This window comes from Haliotis asinina, chromosome 1 (assembly GCF_037392515.1).
Source record: "Haliotis asinina isolate JCU_RB_2024 chromosome 1, JCU_Hal_asi_v2, whole genome shotgun sequence".
Lineage (NCBI taxonomy): Eukaryota > Metazoa > Mollusca > Gastropoda > Lepetellida > Haliotidae > Haliotis > Haliotis asinina.
In genome coordinates this window covers 39158168-39178467 of record NC_090280.1, presented here as the reverse complement: position 1 = coordinate 39178467, position 20300 = coordinate 39158168, and the positions used below count along the sequence as shown (strand labels likewise).

Here is a 20300-nt window from a genome sequence, read left to right as displayed (position 1 = left end):
CGAGGCGACAAAAGGAAAATGGTGCAGCGTTCATAATAGTTTGTTAACACTTATATTTCCTATCCAAATTGAAAGTCCTCGTTCCCCTACTTTTTGTCAAGTGTATATTGTGATATAAATACCCACGAGATAAAACTGGAGATAACATGGCTATAGACGGAGTAAAAGATGTTTGAAATACAAAGGTTGTAAATACAAACTTTAACGAGAAATAACGATCTATATACAAAACGTATCTGAACTGTAACAGTTTTTGTAAATGAGAAAATATTTACTCAAAGGATTTACGGGAAGTATTGTCAATCCATTTCGATAAAAATGACTGTTGAACTAACACTGGCATGTTTATTTATGAATTTGATTTTTGCACCTATTTGATTATCTTTCACGGACTGGAAGGTTTCTAGATATGGAGGTATGAGACTTTTGGCTGTCGGTATTTTAAAATATTTTAACCTACAGAAAGCATGACGGAAATTATTTTTAAAAATATTATAAAATACTATTCCCAGCCAAAAATATGCAAGTCGGACTTTAAAGTGTATACTTTCGTTTCCTCGATAGATTAGTACGTGTGATGACCCTTTTCTGTGTGCAACATTTGGAGACGGCAAAAGATGAAGCAGGTTTAGGACATCGTCACGTTAGTGACAAAACACTGACAAATCCTCCCGGAATCGTCAAAATGGACGAGAGTCCATAGTACCATTCCGACCTTCCAAAGCTTGCGTCAATGCACTGTGAAATAGTGAACATGTCATGTAGCGCTGAACGTCACGGGTGTGGTACTGACTGACTACTGTCCCTTCAAGTCCAGTGCTACTGTAGCACGATTCTAGTACAGATACCTGCTGAACTTTGTCAAGTACCTTTCAGCTTGAGCAAGTTGGGCTTTTGCGTTGCAAATGTCCATCAATATGTTATCACAATGGAACACCCGAAATATGTTCCACGCTTTGTATCCGTGTGGGGAATCGAATCCAGGTTTTTGGAGTGACGAGCAAACGTTTAAAACCGTAGGCTACCGGAACATTTCGATACTTTCTAGAAACGTTGCTGGACAAAATCTTAACAATCTCTCACTATGTTCTACAATGTCCATTGGAGTTGAGATTTAAAATACGATGTGCCGTTGAGATTGGCATGCAATTATCGAGGACAAAACAAGGATTGAACTGCTTATTGGCGTTACACAAATATTAGTATGTAATGTAAGAATACTAGTATGAAAAAACATTTGTTAACGTATTCATACATGTTTCATATCAAAATAGGATTATTCCCCAGAGCAAGTGAAGAGGGTTTTAGTGACATACCAATGCAGGAATTCATTCCCCTTTTTTTAAAAAAAAGAAATTCATACCTACAACAAACATTATTATTATTTTGGGGTTATTCATTTTTAAACAACCACTTGACATTTTTAACCCGATCTTGTCGTCAGAAATCAATTGCAAGGAAAGACAACTCTGTGTTTTAAATCCAGGCTATCTCAGCATTCGCTTTGAGATCATAAATGCCGGATTTCTTTCATGGGACAAAACCATATATACTAACCACCTTCAAAGTATTCAAGGAATCTGTCTCAATATATTCTAGGTCACAGAAGGGGGTTAAGAAGAAACATCACCAGTGGTCATAGATATGTCCAAACCAGTCTGGACATTCCGCTTATATATTCCCGACCAAGGGGTCGTCGTCTCCATTGTGTTTAGGAGGAGAACGAAGATTCCGTCCCTTTAGGACTCAGGGTTGTCCTCTGCCGATGGCGGTCTAGAAAGTGTTCCCGTCGATCCAGCTATCCTCGAAATAACCTAGCCCGATCTCATCCTCGTCCAGTTGATGCAGATTGTCCCCAACACTGGCACTCATCCTCCTCATCCGTCCCCCTCTGTTTCCAGCTTGCGGAGGTCTCTTCTTCTTCTTTTTCTCTAAAAGAGCGTCGATGTCGCGGACCAGGTTGTTTATGCCGTAGTATACGGCGTCTTCCCGTAGGAGATCCAGCTCCCGGAAGCCCTGCGGCAGAAGGAGCTTCGACGTCCGGAGATAGTTGAGCACGTGTCTGGAACATAAGAGAGAGGTATTGATTTGACGTAAATAGTATCAAAATATCAATGTTGATGACAGGTGAGTGAGTTTAGTTTTAGGCCGCATTGAGCTATATTCCAGCTATATGGCGGCGGTCTGCAAACAAGAGCATGAACATCGATCTACGCCATTGGGATACGACGTGTGTCCACCAAGTCAACAAACAAACCAACGCCATTCAAAACCCGAGCCAGTGCCATGAGATACGTCCTATGAAATCAGAGCCAGTGGTATCGCGTCCATCAGTTATATTCAGAACCAGTTCCATCAAGTACGTCTGTACATCGGAAACAGTGCCATCACGTGAGTGAGGTAACATCGGAAGCAGTGCCATCGCCTACGTCGGTTAAAATCAGAAACTGTGCTATCGCGTACATCAGTTGAAATCAGAACCATTGCCATCCGTACATTGGTAAAATCAGAACGGGTGCCATCACGTATGTAGAACCAGTGCCCTCACCTACATCAGTTAAAATCAAAACCAGTATCATCACCTATGTGAGTTATAATCAGAACCGGTACCATATCTCCGTCTGTTAAAACCAGACCCAGTAAAATCACCTACGTCAGTTAACATTAGGATCAGTACCCTCGCCTTCATCAGTTAAAATCACCATATGTCAGTTAAAAATAGAACCAGTGACGTCACCTACGTCAGTTAACATCAGAACCAGTACCACCACCTACGTCAGTTAACATCACACAACTAGTAATATCACCTACGCCAGTTAAAATCAGAACCGAATCTCACACAGTAGTAAGTCATTTGCAAGCTGTGCATGTGCATTGTCATTGCTACTGTCAATATCTGAATCTCCCGTATTACGAACGCACCCTTTAAACCCCCATCATGTATACACCTATTCGCAATGGTGAGGCGATCGATGTCGTGCTACAAACGAGCAACATCTGGCCCACGCCAGTGTTTGTCCCAGTATGAGCTCGCGAAGGTCTAAAATGAAGGCATGTGCCACATTCGTTGTCACACTGAATGTGAGAACGTACTGTTGTTCTGAAGGTGGCGATAGCGCAACCGTGATGTAGTGGTTACCGTGTCCGCCCGGCGAGTGGGAGTCTTCCATCCTCGGCCGCGTCATACCAAAAGACGTTAAAAGGTGGTACTTGTTGGTCCCTGCTTGGTATTTATGGGTACAACACTGAACGAGTATAATATGTCTGAGTAGGATATTCATGCGGCATGCTATCTCAGTGAGCTAGTAGTACAAAACCAGCAGTCTAGGCTTGTACAAGCAGCCACACATACACATGTGAAATATTCTCAAGTACGCTAAACCCCATTGCGCCTCACCTCACCTTAAGGTGGTGAGTCATTTTCAGTTGTCTATCCATGACATTTTCACACATTGTTCCAATTTATGCCCTCCCTCTCTCATCGCACAACACCACTACAGACATCACTAACATCTCACCGCTTCACTAGCCAATCAAATGCAGCGAAATCGCCCACTTTCTAATTGGTCACATTTGTCATTTTCAGCAAGACAGCTGACCCGTCATTTTTTAGATTAGAAAACTGAAATGCATGGTCGGTTTTTTTTCATGTTTTGTTTGCTGTTTATTGCCGAGATATAAGGCGACACAATCAAAAGAAAAAAATATGACACACAGGATCCCCAACTGTTTTTTGATCGCTCGTATGGGTTGAAATGTGTCAGAATGATTGGTTCTGTAAGTAATGAAAAAATCACCCTATGTCAGGTTACTGACATTCTATCCAATTTAATAGCCGTGTACTTGTAGTCGATGTAGTGCGAGGTCGATGCGTGGTAATTAAGTCAACGTATAGATTGCAAACGGGAAACGAGCGAAATTAAGCCGCGTCATATATCATGTACGATTAACGGTGATATAGTGAAGGTTGTATAATGAGGATATAGAGGATGAGCAATTGTCGATGCTGACGCAAATGAGAGATCAAGCGATTTAAAAGTAAACCGAGTTTAAAACAAACAGACCTACAACGAACTGTGAAGGACAACGAATTCAGCCACTTCTTGCGTATAACGGCAAACGGTTACAACTTACTAGAATTAGAGCTCTCCCAGAGTTCGATGCCAGGTAGCCTAGTGGTTGAAGCGTTCGTTCCTCACGCCGAATACACGCGTTCGATTCGGTCATTGTCTTGAGGTCCTTTTCTGGTGGCCTCCGCCATGATATTCCAGGAACATTTTTTGGAGCAGCGTTTAGACATGCCCATACATTGTGTGTAAAAATCATAGATACTTCAGAAATCATTAATCCCTTTTACTGTTCCAAAGAGGATTCGAAACACGGACTTGCTTTTCTGAAATCAGATATATACTTTGTCAACATGTCCAAAGACGTTCATGAATGAGTTTACTTTCATGCCGCTTTTAGCTATATTCCAGCAAAATCACGGAGGGGGATTCCTCAAACGGTCTTCACTCATTGTACCAAATGGCGAATCGAACCCCCATCTGTGGCGTGACGAGCGAAAGCTTTGACCACTAAGCTTTATAGATGTTAAATATCGTTATTAAGCCGTGCGTTTCTGTAACATTAAACTCGAGACTGATGGCGTTACAGCTGTTTATGATGTGCGTGCGTGTGTGCGTGTGCGTGTGTTGGGGGGGAGTGTAGATAGGAAAGTAATATGTGCTACTGAATGGAACGGGATAGAGGTAAAAAGAATGAGAGACGGGGAAATTGGGATGAAAGGAGATATATCAGGAGACTGAAGGAAGAGGGAGGAAAAGAGATGACGAGAGATCATGTTTTATATACATCCTCCATTGAGCCGGGGTATATATGTTACAGTTTTCTGTGAGCTTCACACACAGGACCACTGTAGGATCAAACCTTTGTTTGATTGAAGATTTTAACCGCTAGGCTACTACATGACCATTGGTTTATAAATCAATGCAAGACACGTAAAACACAAATGAATAAAACCTATCGCGTACAAATTACTATCGTCTTCAAGATGTACAGATAAAATCGATCTCGGGTTGACGAACCCGTGAAATAGAAACATCGAAAAGGATTTTCCAGTTGGTTTCAGCGAGTTAGTACACTGGTTTTAAGTAGGGATGTTACAATGTGTCGGCGAGCATTCGCTTCGCCACGAGGTATAATCTACCGCAGTTCGATTTATCCATTAGGGATTCGAACTAGGGATTTTTGGTTTTCGTGCCGTCATTTCTATCTAGTCATAAAATAATTGTTTTGCTCAATAAACAATGTAAAGTGATTAGTAATCGCTGTCAATTTGCTGTATTATGATCAGATCTCATATACCGGACCCAAATGAACCGAACCGGAGGAAATGTACCGCAATTCGAACCGTACTGTGGTAAAAGAGTAACCTAGTACCCCTTAAATCGAACTCATGACTGTGGATATGACGAGCGGTATCAGCCTCGAGCTTCTTCATGCCCCTTTAATTTAGACAGTTACAGAAACGTTTTACAGACTTTGAACAGTAAGCTATGTGGCTGAAGTATCAAATGTTATTCAGTATCAGTACCAGGTGTGCATCTGTTAGATTTCCATATTCATCAAATCGACACACGGTACAGATACACCTAGTTAGAAGGCTAAATGATTTCCTGACTGCAAGCTATACATACTTTTTTTAGGCTAACTTATTCAGCGTATTCTGTCCTTAGGTTATTCCATGACGCTGCACGTTGGGCCAACGTTGGCTACAAAGGTTGGGCTAACGTAAATGAGCCAACGTTGTACAAACGTCAGAATGCCATCGGGGACGGCCTACAACAAGTTACCTGTGGCACATAATGTTTGACACGATCTGATTGGGCTGCAACATTTACCATCAAGTTGGAAACAGGCTATGAAACCTAGTGATCTCAGCCTACAGTGGGGTTTACAGTTTCGTTCAAGATTATTGCACTTTCAAAATGTGTGAATGCACACGTGCGTTATTACGTGCGTGAGTGTGTCTGCTTGTGGACGACCAAACTAAATATATTCCACTCTGAGATATCATGCCTTTTTCAACACGGATACCACATTATGAGTACATCGATCCGACAAATCGTTGTTTCATCGTAATAACGCTACGCACCAGGCAGGGAAGCAACAAGTACCACGTTATAACGACTGTTAGTGTGACGCGACCAGGCGATCGAACACCGACGTGCCACTTTCCGATACACGCTCCACCCACTAGGCAACGGAGGCGGTGGCACTGCTCAGAATCCTTGTCTGGCGTGAAGATACGTTCCTCTGGAAAATCTAGTTTAGGTTATTTTAGACACCACATTTTATTTCCATGTGCAGTAAAACCATCAAATTCGCTTTATTCAACAACATATACCCATATATTTGTCCACAGTCTCATTCACGTCAGCTTGAGAAGGGATTTTTAAAATAAATCTACAGTTTATGTAAACATTCGATGAGACGTTTCTTTCCGGAACATGTCGGACAGCGACGGAAAGGAGCGAAAGGAGCCGAACGCGTGTATGCACTGTCTAAGTGAACTTAGTCTCAGTGTATTTCGTTACACTACACCACTGAGTCTAACAAAACCTAGTAGAAGGTCGCGTCAGGTAACCTCTAAGCAACCAATGACCATCCAATCAAACGCGAGACGGTTAAATAGATTAACCAATCAGACAACGGCTACTATTTAGGGATCGGAGGTACCTTCAAAATATTCAGGTCACTGACACATATCTCTCCACAAACAAAAATCAGCATATAACACAGTTATTTGACAGTATATTTTTTATTACGCTTTGGGGTTTCTGGTGACATGGTTACCATTAGTTCATATTTCCGTGAGATGACATCCTTGGATATTGCCAAAAACACTACTTTCAGCGACTGTTTACTCACCGTTGTCATGGTTGTACGTATGCCGTGTGCATCACCCGGAAGAGAGCGTCCGCTAAATAGCATTCGGAATTGTTCGGGTACGAACCTTTTCGAGATACAAAGGTCAAAGGGAATGTGCGAATGTCCACATTCGCGATTTGGTAAGCTGTGTTCTGATTGGTCAATCTCAAAGGTTACCCGACTCGACCTCCCATAAGGTTTTGCTAGACTCAGTAGTGGAGTGTAACGAAAAGTACTCAGGATACGTTTACTTAGACTTGTGAGTCGCCGATAATTTATCATCGTAATGCCCGTGATTAGGGTGAATAAGGTATACAGTAAACCTTACACCAGGAAATATAATGATTAATTCATTCAGCCCACAACTCAGGGATAAAATATGGATGGGACCTGCGGCTATGTACATGTATAATTAGTCTGGACGAGTGAAGCGATGACATGATATATTGATCAACCACCTGTTTCAGGTGTGTGTTTTGTCGCATATGTGAGGATAAGGAAGTATCACAGATGGTACGACGTTCAGAAGTGCTTCCCAATATGGTTAAGAGGGTTAGGCAATGTGTGGAGAGGTTAGGTAAAGTGTACAAGGAGCCTAGAAACAGTGTAAAGGGCTAGACAATGTGAGAAGAGCCTAAGTAAAATGAATGAGACCATATAAAGTGCAACAGCCTGGATAAACTCTCAGAGACTAGATAAACTGTAAGATGCTATATAAACTGTAAGAGGCTATATAAACCGTAAGATGCTAGACGAAGTGCAAAAGGGAAGATGGAGTGTAAATGAGTCTAAATAAGTTAACATGAATCTATATATTTTGTAAGGAGGGGCTAGATACTTGTAACAGAGGGCAGACAAAGTGTAAATGAGGCTAGATAAAGTGTACAGAAGCCCAGCGGTAGCGCACGAAAAGGCTAGATAATGTGCAGGAGGACCTAGATTAAGTGTACCGGAACTTAGGTATAGGGTAATAGAAGGCTAGATCATGACCTAGAACGTCTAGACAAAGAACCAGGGGGTCTAAATAAACTGTAACATGGGTCTAGATACGTGTAACAGAAGTCGAGATAAAGCGTAACATGGGCCTAGATACGTGTAACAGAAGCCGAGATAAAGTGTAACATGGGCCTAGATACGTGTAAAAGAAGTCGAGATAAAGTGTAACATGGGCCTAGATACGTGTAAAAGAAGTCGAGATAAAGTGTAACATGGGCCTAGATACGTGTAACAGAAGCCGAGATAAAGTGTAACATGGGCCTAGATACGTGTACCAGAAGTCGAGATAAAGTGTAACATGGGCCTAGTTAAGTGTAACAGAAGCCGAGATAACGTGTAAGAAATCTCCTCGTTGATTGCATTGATGAATAGAGCCCCGTCGGTAACTCCACCAACTTATCTTTCTTTAATGGACAAAATGATGCTTAGTAAGTGCTCTCAACGTTTGATTGTTTGCATTTATTTTGACTCAGCAATATTCCCAGGGGATGGCGGCTGTCTATAATCATAGTCTGGATCAGGCAATCCAGTGATTGACATCAAGAGCATCGATCTACACGACTGGGATACGATGACGTGTCAACCGTGTGTCTCCCGGTAGTTTATTATTATTAGACCAATTCTTACCCGTCTGTTCATGAGTATTTTTTGAGAGACGGTGTTACCACAAGATTCGACTAAATACGAAGTATTCAGAAGACCGGAATCATCATCATCATCATCATCATCATCATCATCATCATGCGTGAGAAACTGAAGATCAATTTTAACCCTATATTTTCTCCGCAAGTTATTGTCAAATTATACTCATCGAGGCGGTGGAATAGCCAAGTGGTCCAGCGCATCCAGTCTTTTCAGTGATTCTGTGTTGATATTCGTTGTTCGTTGAGTTTCAGTATATCAGAGGGACGTGCTCATAATGTAGGTAGTAACAGAGGTGACCACACTTCCACGGCGTTGTTCGGAAGAATAGACATTTAGTGTTCGATTCTTTACGTAGAGACAGACACAGACGTGGATCGATATGTATGAGGTCAACCACTGGTTTACGTGGTCCAATTTCGACCTTGAGGTGATAAAACAGAAACAATAATTAGTTTCAGCTGGTGTTTGACCGACATCCTACTAACGTGATACAGAAATGTGATACTGTTTCGTTTCCATGTCATTATCTACAGGAATGAAAGTTAGTTTGTGACATCCAGTCAGTCGGAATGGAAATAAACATGGAGTCCAGCAGCTGGCCATTTTGCGCGAATTCAACAAAATGCTGTGTCAGTGAAATAGAATAAGGTCAATAACGGTCTCTTTTGTCCCGCTTGCGTATGGGCGGTATACATTTATCAATCAATATGCAGACAGATTCTGCTTTAGTGAATACAGCATATGTATTCTCTCTTACTCCCTCGAGAAATAGTGTTTGTAACCACGTGCGTCTATTCGGGGTTAAAGGCAGTTTCTCACACTCCTCACTGATGCGTGAGGACGCTGTTTTGTGCTTATGTAAGTCTTTCGTGGTTTCGTTGTTTTCGGGGTATTTTTGTGGGTATTTTGTAAATTTGCCTGCTTTCGTTCTCATTGCGTGTGTGCGTGTGTGTGTCTGTGTCTCTGTGTGTCTGTGCACCTGTGTTGTTTTTTGCTGATTTTGTAATTGTGATTTTGGATTCGTGTGTTTCCTCGTCTAAAATTATTACACTCTGTATCAATCTATCAACCGATCCAGCTGGATATATTTCAAGTCTGGTTTGCTGAACCAAACGTTTCGTAGGACTGGTCTTCCGAAACTCATGCTTGTTGTGAGGTGATTCACTGGACCGGGTGGCCACGCTCTCTGCCTTGACTGACCCCTGTCATCGCCATCGATGTTTGTGCTATGATTACACGATGCCATTTACGCACCCTCAGAGTCAGGCACCTAATCGCCAGCACACAAAGTCAGCCGCCTGACTTCGATTGTGGAAGTTTCGGTGGCTGAGCGGGATAGGCGGCTGACTTTGTGTGCTGGCGATCAGACACCAGAAATCGGCTTCAGACAGTGTGCTCGTGTAAGGAACCGAACCCGGATTTTCAGCATGAAGAGCGGATGCTTTGACCATTCGGCTACCCTACTGCCGTTCGATGTAAGGCTGTACAGGAAAACCTTTTTGACCCGAGAACACAGTGGCACACAGACATTAATCAGGCAGAGCTGACCGCTCTATCACCCACACCAGCACGTCTCCCTGACCCAACGAAGCGCCGTAAGGCTGAATCAGTGACGTTGATGGATGGTGATGGTGACGGTAGTGTGGGTGAAGATGAATTACGTTTGATGATGGTCTCAATAAACGGGTTATTCCCGGATTTGGTGGCCTGGCTTGTTGAGTAACGCAGTATTCAAACTATACGGCGGCGATCTGTAAATAATCGTGTCTGTAACAGACAATCCAGTGATCTACTGCGATCAGCGCATTTTGGATGCGATGACATGGGTCAAACAAGCCAGAGAGCCAGACCACCCGATCCCGTTAGTCGCCTTTTAGGACAAGCATAGGTTCCTGAAGATCAATTCCGACCAAGATCTTCAAAGGTCGTTATTCGTAGGAAAGTACTCATACTTGTATTAATGATAAGCGTTCTGTTTGCTGTTAAGGTGGTCAAAGTAAAACCCATATGGTTTTAACATGTCTGACTGGTGACCCTGCTGTGATAATCTTGTTGCAAGTGGTTTGAAAACGAATTCACTCGCTCACATCGCGTTCATCTTCATCGTCACGTCGGCAGTATATTTTAACCAAAAACACATGTCAAAACATAGATACAGAAGAGGCTCATTTCCTGTTTACTGGGTTCCGTCCTATTGCGCAACTTAGTGCAATAACAAGTCCACAAATTTTAGGTAACTCTCAGCACTTGTATATTGCAACACTACGCTCCTTCTAATTCTTTGCAAACACGTCATACAGCGTCGTACAGCGAGCTCTGACAAACAGAAACCTGGAAATCGTGGAAATCTCAAAACGAGGCTCTACCGCTCGGAAACTTTGGCGGTCTGGTACGGAATTGATATTACACCAGCCTCATTGTGCACTACAGAACTACATTGAATAAGTGCAAAACACATCACAGGTTTAACCAGATGCATTGTGAATCATTTTACCACCTCATCAAACAGGGGTAGTCTGTGATTCCATAGTCACGGTACGCTGCCTGAACCTCAACATAAAATATAGAAATACGGTGTTGTTAAAGTTCAAAATTAAACTTCATTTGCAAATACCATTTTCTTATGAAACAAGGAATTGGAATTCATTTTAACCAGAGTTGTTTTGGGTGCTCATTTTCATTTTCACACGAGAAAATGCGGATTCTGAAATGTAGGCCATTGTCTAAATAGGTTAATGAGACTTATGTTTCGGTGTGATGAAAGGGTGAGTAAGTTTGGGTTTAAGCCGCTTTGAGCAACATTCAAGCAATATGGAAATGGGCTTCACACATTGTACCAAATGTGGTAATCCAACTCCGATTTTGGTCCTGACGAGTGAACGATTTAACAAACGAAGAGAACGCGTAAGTCCAGCAACAAAACTACACATAACTCTGTGATTTGTTTTCACCATAGCAGATTTGAGCTTCCATAGTGTTATATCGAAACACACTGCGGCTTGGGAGTCTAACATGCACTCATTACAGATGACCTAGTTCTGATAAGATGGATGGTTTTATACAAAACTTGAGCTTCCTAAAAGGTGGATATGACAATGGAGATCAGGCCGTGAAACCGGGAAAACAGCTGCACTTGCTAACTCGGTGAAAGTAAATGTTGACATAAGTAATCCTGTGCAATGCTAGAGCGAATCTCGGCGCCAAACTCACTGTCATGTGTCACCGTTCGCATGTGACTGTAGGGATTTATGCCGCTTTTAGCAGCATTCCATGGCGGGACTTCCCGAAAGGGGAATCGACCACCAGACCTTCGGCGTGACGGGGCTGGTAATAATGATACTAACTTTTTTTCTCGACACTATCAGACCCGTGAAGGTCCCGGGGTAGAATAGGCCTTCAACAACCCATGCTTGCCATAAAAGGCGACTGTTGTCGTAAGAGGCGACTAACAGGATCGGGTGGTCAGGTTCGCTGACTTGGTTGACACATCTCATCGGTTCCCAATAGCGCAGATCAATGCTCATGTTGTTGATCACTGGGTTGTCTGGCCCAGACTCGATTATTTACAAACCGCCGCCATATAGCTGGAACATTGCTGAATATTGCGCAAAACTAAACTCAATCACTCACTCACTCACTCGACACTATCACTGTTAGTCGAAATTACATGAATGGTAAGAAGCTATTAAAGATTGCTCCTGATGCTGCTGATGATAAGGACATACATCAGAGACAAACATCAGAAGGTCAAGGAGGAGTAAGATTTATCCTCCATAAACTTGCCCGTCCGTCTCATGTTTCACAAATCTTGTGAAGCTGTTTGTCAAGTCGATCTTACAGCCACACAGATTCAGCAGCGTTGAGTGTAGTTGCCGGTGACTCACAAGCAGCAACGAGGTCATCAGTAGGTTGGTGCAGGGCGACCTCTACCGAGAACACGTTTTATCTGGATGACGTAACCTGGGTAATATATCATATCACTCATCTCAAACAAACGTCAGTGTCACAGAGGTAGTTGGGGCAATTTGCATAATACTGACAGCGATATGAATGGATGAACAAACATTGATTACTCAGATCAGCATGTTTGGACAGCGATTGATCGGAAAAATTGAAGTCAGTGGATCTGACATTTGCGATTCTGGATTTCAGATATCGAGGAATGATAATCCTGAAGAATAACATTAATCACCGTCGTCCTTGTAATGTCATCCTCAGCGACTGCATGTATATCTCTCCATGTAATAGTGACTATGATGCTGATAACGACGATCATGGTGATCTAATATTGACGAATAAGTCAATTTTAAGGCGCATTATGGCGCCATAATAGTGACGAGGATGATGATAACAACGACGACGATTTAATAGAGACGATGACGGTGATGATAGTTATGACGACGATGATGATGATTATGATACTTATGACGACGACAACGATGATGATTCAAACCAAGATTCAAACCAGGTGTTTGGGGCATGATTGGCGAATGCTGTTACCAATATGTCAAGTTCACCCCTTGACAAATGACCTCATGGGAAATAAATGTTTTACGTATTTGACCAGTACACTTTATATAGTTACTGTTCAAGTTTCGGTTTAAATGTACGGACTCGTGCCAGTTATATTCGAACATTTGACGTAATTTCAAATTGCGTTACAACTCAATGCATAACCCATACAAGATTTAATATATGTTTGCATAAAAAAATGTGGTTTCTAAAGAAATACGACTGGAAAGTCCATCAGTAAAGGTAGTAGCCACTACCTGAGAAAACTAGCTATTTTTTTTAAAGTTGACGCAGAATTCCTGCCGTTTTACACAGCTGTCTCTTAACTGATGTATTTTTCAAGACTTCATATAACCTGCTATTTAGCTAAGTCCTTACAAGGGACACCGGGTAGTTGTCTTGGTTCCTGCCTGACATCGCCAGAAAACTAAGGACATACTTATGCAAAAGGTAAACGTGTTTGGCTTTATCTATTTTGTGTCATTTCTCGTGCCAGTTTGTGACAGCTGATTTTCTTGACTCTAGATCGTTAAGTAAAATCAAGACTGTCGTCGCATAAAAACTGAAATCTTTAAATCTGAAAATCCAGTTGTGACTGAAAGTGAAATACTGGAATGCCAAAAGAAGACGACAACGTCACTTTTGGCCATTTGTCGTAATATTTTCCAAGAAATGATTTCTCTTCATAGATGTGAATGGCTTGTGCCGTTCACAGTGGAAATATACAGCTGACGATGAAATAATAAGACATTTTGCTCTGCAAAGATTGTTAACTGTTTTAACAAGTTTTAAACTTCGTACCGATATTTCAGTCAGTCCCAAAAATATTTTAATCTTGAACTTTAGTAAAAAAATGTTGCATTGTGACAATTTGGTAGAAATTTACATGACATCGGTACTGCTTCAACGAGTGTGTATTCATGTGTACGGCGAGGACACCCTTTTCAAAGTACACTTGTAGTCATAGAAGGATGGACGTAATGTGTCATTTGATGAGCCTCTGTTGTAGAGTGAGTGCTTCATATTTTCGTTTGGGTACGAGTGCTTTAGCAAAAGGTTTTTGTATGCATAAACCACAGTGTATATTTCCTTAATGTGATCGGACAGGGTCCAAATGACCTTTGTGGTCAGGGCCTGAATACTAGGTTTGAAAGAAAGTCATCGTTAAGGAAATTAAAGGCGTTGACCCACGAAGTGTTTACCACATGGATCTTGGTTCAGGTCCATTAGGTGGACGCCGCGTTTAGTTTCATGTCAGTGCGTCTGAATAATTGTGGAAGAAACGTGTCGTACAGTTTACCCCACTTGTCAAAAACGAATACACTCGAGAGGAGATGACAAATCTAAATCCAACTGCATTTAATATACTTCCAAAGATCATACCCACCCAAAGCCCAACCACAAAACTCACCACACAACCACCTTCCCCACCACTACCACCTTGAAAACTGAAGGTGGAAACTGATTCCTACTGAACGTTGCTCGTCCTAAGAAGTGAGTGCGTGTGGTTTTACGCCGCTTTTAACAGCAATATCACTAAACACAGACTTCACACGTTGTACCGATGTGGAGAATCGGAACCAGGTCTTTGGCGTGACGAGCAAACGCTTTAGCTACTAGGATACCCCACCGCCCCTCTAAGAAGTCACCAGGCTGCGACGTCATGCTGCGTCAACTGTTCGATTTCGCGTCACCGTACCCCGACGGTGTGGACTTGCTCATGATATCACTCACAGGATTGTCTTACCCATTAGTTGTCATATCCCTGGAATACAGCTGTGAAATAGCTTCCAAATTTTGCCAGCCCTTCGGGCTATATAGCCTGTAATTAACAAGCCCACAAACAATTCACTAGCCCGAATAAAGAAGTTAAAAACTAAGCTAAAGAAGACAAGAATACATGAGGTAAAATATTATCGGCATGGCACAGGTGTCATCAATGCTGTCAGTATAATTAACATTTTCATGAGGCTATAATCATGCATGATCTACAAATGCACTATAAGTTAAGAAGTCGGAGAGAGTGATATATTTACAAAATGACCCCATGACATTTCACTAGACTGTCTGGACAGTTTGAATACCTGTTAAAATCATTTCCACACAGCCAGAACGAAATTTGACTAAAACTGCATCAGTTTCGAGCGCTGAAATATGGCTAAACGTGATTGGTTGATTATTATGAGCACTGATGTTAGCAGATATCGCCAGGTTGACGATGGATTTCACGCTAAAAAAGCCGACACTGAGATTTAAATAAAACCTGATGTTTTTTTTTTGTCTATGTAAAAGTGAATCGAAAATCGAAATAAATTGAAGTTCGATGAATCGTTACCCTAATGTTAGAGGCCTGGTTTAGTGCTAACAGCCTTTTGTGTGCCCAGGCCAGGGAGCCGAACCACGAAGGGATCTTAAAGCTGCGATGACCGTAAGTCTGTGTTCAAATACGATCACTTAGAAGTAAGATCGCACAGTGGAACCGAGCCAATGTCTTTATAATGACATGTCTCACGATCTGAACATAATGAGATCATAAATGGGCAACAGGTGACACCTATTGTGTGGTCGACATGACCTGTCGCTTTCCTGTCAATCATATCATGGATCACTGCAATTTACACCTCTCCGGTCCGTCATACCGTCTCTGCAATATGCAACCCAACGATCGACTCTTGGTTAAAGTCTTCTGCTTCAATAGCTGTATTCACGTGAGACATTTTTGAAGAAATAAATACAAACATGTATTCGGCCCGCGATGTTGCAACTAGACATCGTGTGGATGCAGTCTTTTATGTAGCAAGGAAGGATAACACTTTACGGACGGACAACTTCTTTACTGCCGTTAAAGTGACGTTTCTTTGTAGGTTCTACAGATAACACCGTTATCAAGCAGGATATGAGGAAAAGGGGCATATATACAAGTTAGAGGATATGTTTGTACAGTTTGGTTGGGATAGGAAGCCAGACACAATAACAGCACACGAGCTTTGATAGGAGAGTAACTAATGAAGCCTGCAAAATACTAAAAAGGGTAGTGAAGCTAATGTTATACATAAGCGGGGAATATTTAGCAGAATAGACATAGACCAGTATTTCTGCCTGTAAACGGCGACACTGTAAGTATTTTCTTATCAAAAATCCCTCTATTATTATCAACCAAAAATATGAAGCACGTTTAAGAAGAGCAAGATGTATACATATCGACTTCTTTATTGTGGATAACACAACGTTTCGGAGCATTTGCATGCTCCTTCATCAGGATGAAATGAAAATATCTCCATCGAGATGGAATAGGTGAAAGTTCCATATGTTTATATATAACTCGAGTTCTATGACTTCTTCCAGTTAACGAACACGTCAACTGCAGTTTACGCGATGACGTCATGAAAATTACATACGTAAAGATCTATCGAGATGTAGTTTTTCGATAAATAATTGAACAGTCGTTAACAGATATCTCGACGTCGACCTAACAATGGCTGCATTTCCCTCGACATATTGTAACCGAGATCCCTAAGTGTCTGGTATCAAGGTGAAGGAACAGTACGCGCGACTGAATACATTTCGAGACTTATGTATAAGCATGAACTACAGCTAGTTGTTAGTTCATGTACCTAGTCTTGGACCGCTGGCTGAATACCCCCGTCAGATCGGACGGGCTGACACCCGGGTGATATATACCCTGGTTTATACACGCATGCACCCGGGGTTACTAAGCATATCGGCATTTCCCCAGCTTTTCTGGTGAGGTGAAATACGGTATACCGGAGAGATTTTCATTCAAGCTGGGACATGCTTGTGTAATATCTCCCGTCTACTGATATACAAGAACGGGATACCTCACCCAGATACAGTGCAATTCCAAAATCATCTGGTCCGTGTTTTGCCGATACTACATTTCGACACAAAGCAAGCATTCAACAATTACCATTTTAAAAATTATGTTGATTCGAACCACCGACCTTCTGTCTGGGCAGACTGACGGCCTCGCAATCATATGGTGTGTGCTTAGAGAGAGCGCGCATGCGTGCACCAAAGCGATGGTGGGGTAGCCTCGTGGTTAAAGCGTTCGCTCGTGAAGCCGAAGACCGGGTTCGACTGTCAAGGTCTATTTCTGATGTCTCCCGCAGTGATGTTGCTGGACTATTGCTAAAAGCGGCGTAAAACCATATTCACTCACGCCTCAACGCACGCACGCGCATACTCATGTACATCGCTTTTGAATAAACTCTACGGTCACATATACGACCATGTGTGCTCTCTACAGCTGATCCTCACAGGTATGTAACTCTGCTACTTATAACAATACCGTCAGTTGTCAAGCAGTAGTCGGCTCATAAACAGGAGTCCTTTATACGGTCGATAATGGAGGTAAGCGTAACTATGATCAATCACATACAGCACGGAGACATTATATGTGGCCTTATCGTGTTCTTTTCAATTAGCAGTCAAGGATTTTGTTGATTAACGGCTTAATACATAATGCGTGGATATACGTTGGATATTTATATATAGTCGTCATATTACAGAACATTAATAATCAGTATTGCATGTACAAGTACTAGTCGAATTTCAATCGCGTGTAGTGATAGAAATGAGGAAAGTAATGAATCAATGAATGTGTAAATAAATGAATGAATGAATGAATGAATGAGTAACACTAATCGATGTTTAGATATACTGTTCACTTCAACTATCATACACCAAACATTCATCTACAGGGAGAGTTGAGTCAAATTGAATTCTTTGGGGAATGCACTGGCGGACTTAAGAAATTGTACTCCAAGAGTTATGCTTGTTCAGGATGACACAAACAGTAAAGGTTGATGGTGTCGGGTTTGATACAGTTATCCTATGTGGTGTTTTATATCCACGTCTTGCTGTTTTTGCCGTTTTAAACCTGGTAACCTTCAGAAAAAGTTTGTAATTTGACAGTCACATCTTTTTCTAGATGTATACGTCTCGTTGCCCGTCAGTGTGTGGTTTGCGATCGTTTCTTGTTTTTATTTGTTTATTTTCTCGCCGTAACAGACAAATGACAGACACAGATATTGCGTTATGACATGCCCAGGGCGAACATCAGCCAAGGCTGAAGATTTATTTGTCTGTAATTACGCATTATGTCTGAAAGGTTTTACCTGTGTCAGGTGTCATTTGTAATGTGTAATGTTACAATTACTATATAAATAAATTAGTAAAATGAATAGTAATGGTGGGACATCAGATTAAAGAGTTTCAGTCCAGCAGGGCTGTCTTATATCTCTTCTCAATATATATGTATTTCTCATCGTCAATTGTCTATAATGCTGACGGCCATTTATAATGCGAAAAACATGACGAAAGGTGCTCTCAAATATGTACAACTCCTCTTTTGACAGGGATGGACTTTATCATAAGTTCCATGAAATACAACCACCAGTGTATCAAATCAAGCATATATTTAAAACAGAACCTATCTGATTAGTGAGTGAGTGAGGGAGGGAGGGAGGGAGGGATTATGGTTTTACTATGCCAGCAAATATCACAGCGGGGGATGTTAGAACTAGGCTTCATCCATGTGGGGAATGGAACCTGGGTCTTCAACGCTTTAACCACTATCGTACCTCCCTCCCCATGTATCCGATTATACTTTAATAACAAACGCCTGTATATATGCAATAAATAAGCAAATAGTCACATATGGTTTGATGGGGAGAAAAGGTTGTGAGGATAACCATTTGGTTGTGCGTTAAAAGAACTCGATTTTGGTGAATTCATTTAAAAACAAACAAAATTAACACGGGGGCGGCACTTAATGTACACGCAGGTGAAATAACTGACCCGGACGCGTTATACCACGAGACGTTAAAATATGGTACTTAGTTTGTCCCTGCCTGGCGTTCGGTGTAATGGGTATAAGGACTGGTACGCTCGGAGACAGTATAATGCAGTTGAATGGGGTATTAGTGCTTAACTGCGGCATTGCATATCCGTGAACTAGCCCTATGAAACCTGCTTGAGTTCAAGCAATCACATTTACACAAGTATGCACGTTGTCATATGAGCGAAATATTCTTAAACCCCATTTCACCTCACCTTACCGAATAACTGAAAATGTGTGGCGAAACAATGTTCATTTGTCATTTGTGTTACCATATATATATATAATTGTCGACAAGCACCCGCCATTTGCCATGATTTAGTGCTTTTGGGGCTTGTTTTTGTGGGTATAGTTTGCTTCAAACACAGGTGTGTAGCTTCAAACACAGGTGTGGAGATCTGTTTACAATATATCATTCACGGTATTTTTAATCATCACTTGAAACAGATGTTCACAACGGATAGAAAAGCGTGTGACCTTTACCTTTATACGTTTTAAAGTCACACAAACACAAAATCATGCATCTGTAATCGGTTTTAGAAGCAAGCCTTTCCGCAAGAGTATCCCTGTAGAGCTTTTTTGTTCACTTCGGTTTGTAAACTGGTTAAAAATATTTGTCCTTCTCATCGGAAATAAAGATATAAAATTTGCAATTCATCGTTTTCAGACACTGTCATTCACACAGTGATCCAATCAGTAAGGAGAACGTAAACATGAAAACAAATTCTGACTCGTTGGGCACAAGTTTCAATTAATTCAACATTCAGCCATAACAAATATGCTTTCCGGATGTCAAGGTAATTTGTTTACCGACTGCATCACGTCTTGGGATAGTACACGCTGTCATTCAAGCCAAATCAATAAATTCAGCTGCAATGGACAAGATGTCTGACTTTCTCTACCTACCTGAATACATGGCCGTCTCGGTCGATTACGAAAAATCCCCTATCGTCTCGGTAGCAGTACTGGTTTCCAGTGGCTATTCTCCATAAAACTGTCCCTTGATGCAGCGACAGAGTTGACCTTAATGTTGTGTAAAAGGTGCCCCCGACATTCAAACGCATCACCTTGTCGTTTGAACGGGACATTTTGTTTTCGTTTTCTTGTCGTCTGCTGTCTGTCGTCTGCTCGGTAATATCCTTAATTCATGGTATCGCAACAGGAATCCGTGACCCGGGGGTGTTCACAGTTCTTCACTCTGGCTATTAGTCGTTTGTATGGCTGATAGCTGTACATACAAACGCGTGGCTACTCCCAATGATTATGACGCCCTCACAATCCCGATATAGCGGGACAGGTGTGTATAACGGGGAGGGTCTATACCGATGCGCTGCTCGGCTGTTTCCGTTGATCG

General features: G+C 41.7%; 1 protein-coding gene across 1 annotated transcript; it reads right to left on the bottom strand.

The window, feature by feature from the left end:
* Window positions 1-1613: 1613 nt before the first annotated feature.
* On the bottom strand, window positions 1614-20247 carry LOC137278787 (BTB/POZ domain-containing protein KCTD4-like). Its single transcript, XM_067811301.1, has 2 exons — window positions 19853-20247; window positions 1614-2062 (listed from the first exon to the last, which is right to left on the bottom strand). Exons 1-2 carry the CDS (start codon window positions 20032-20034, stop codon window positions 1774-1776), a joined length of 471 nt encoding a protein of 156 aa, XP_067667402.1. The 5' UTR covers window positions 20035-20247; the 3' UTR covers window positions 1614-1773.
* Between the last annotated feature and the right edge of the window lie 53 nt (window positions 20248-20300).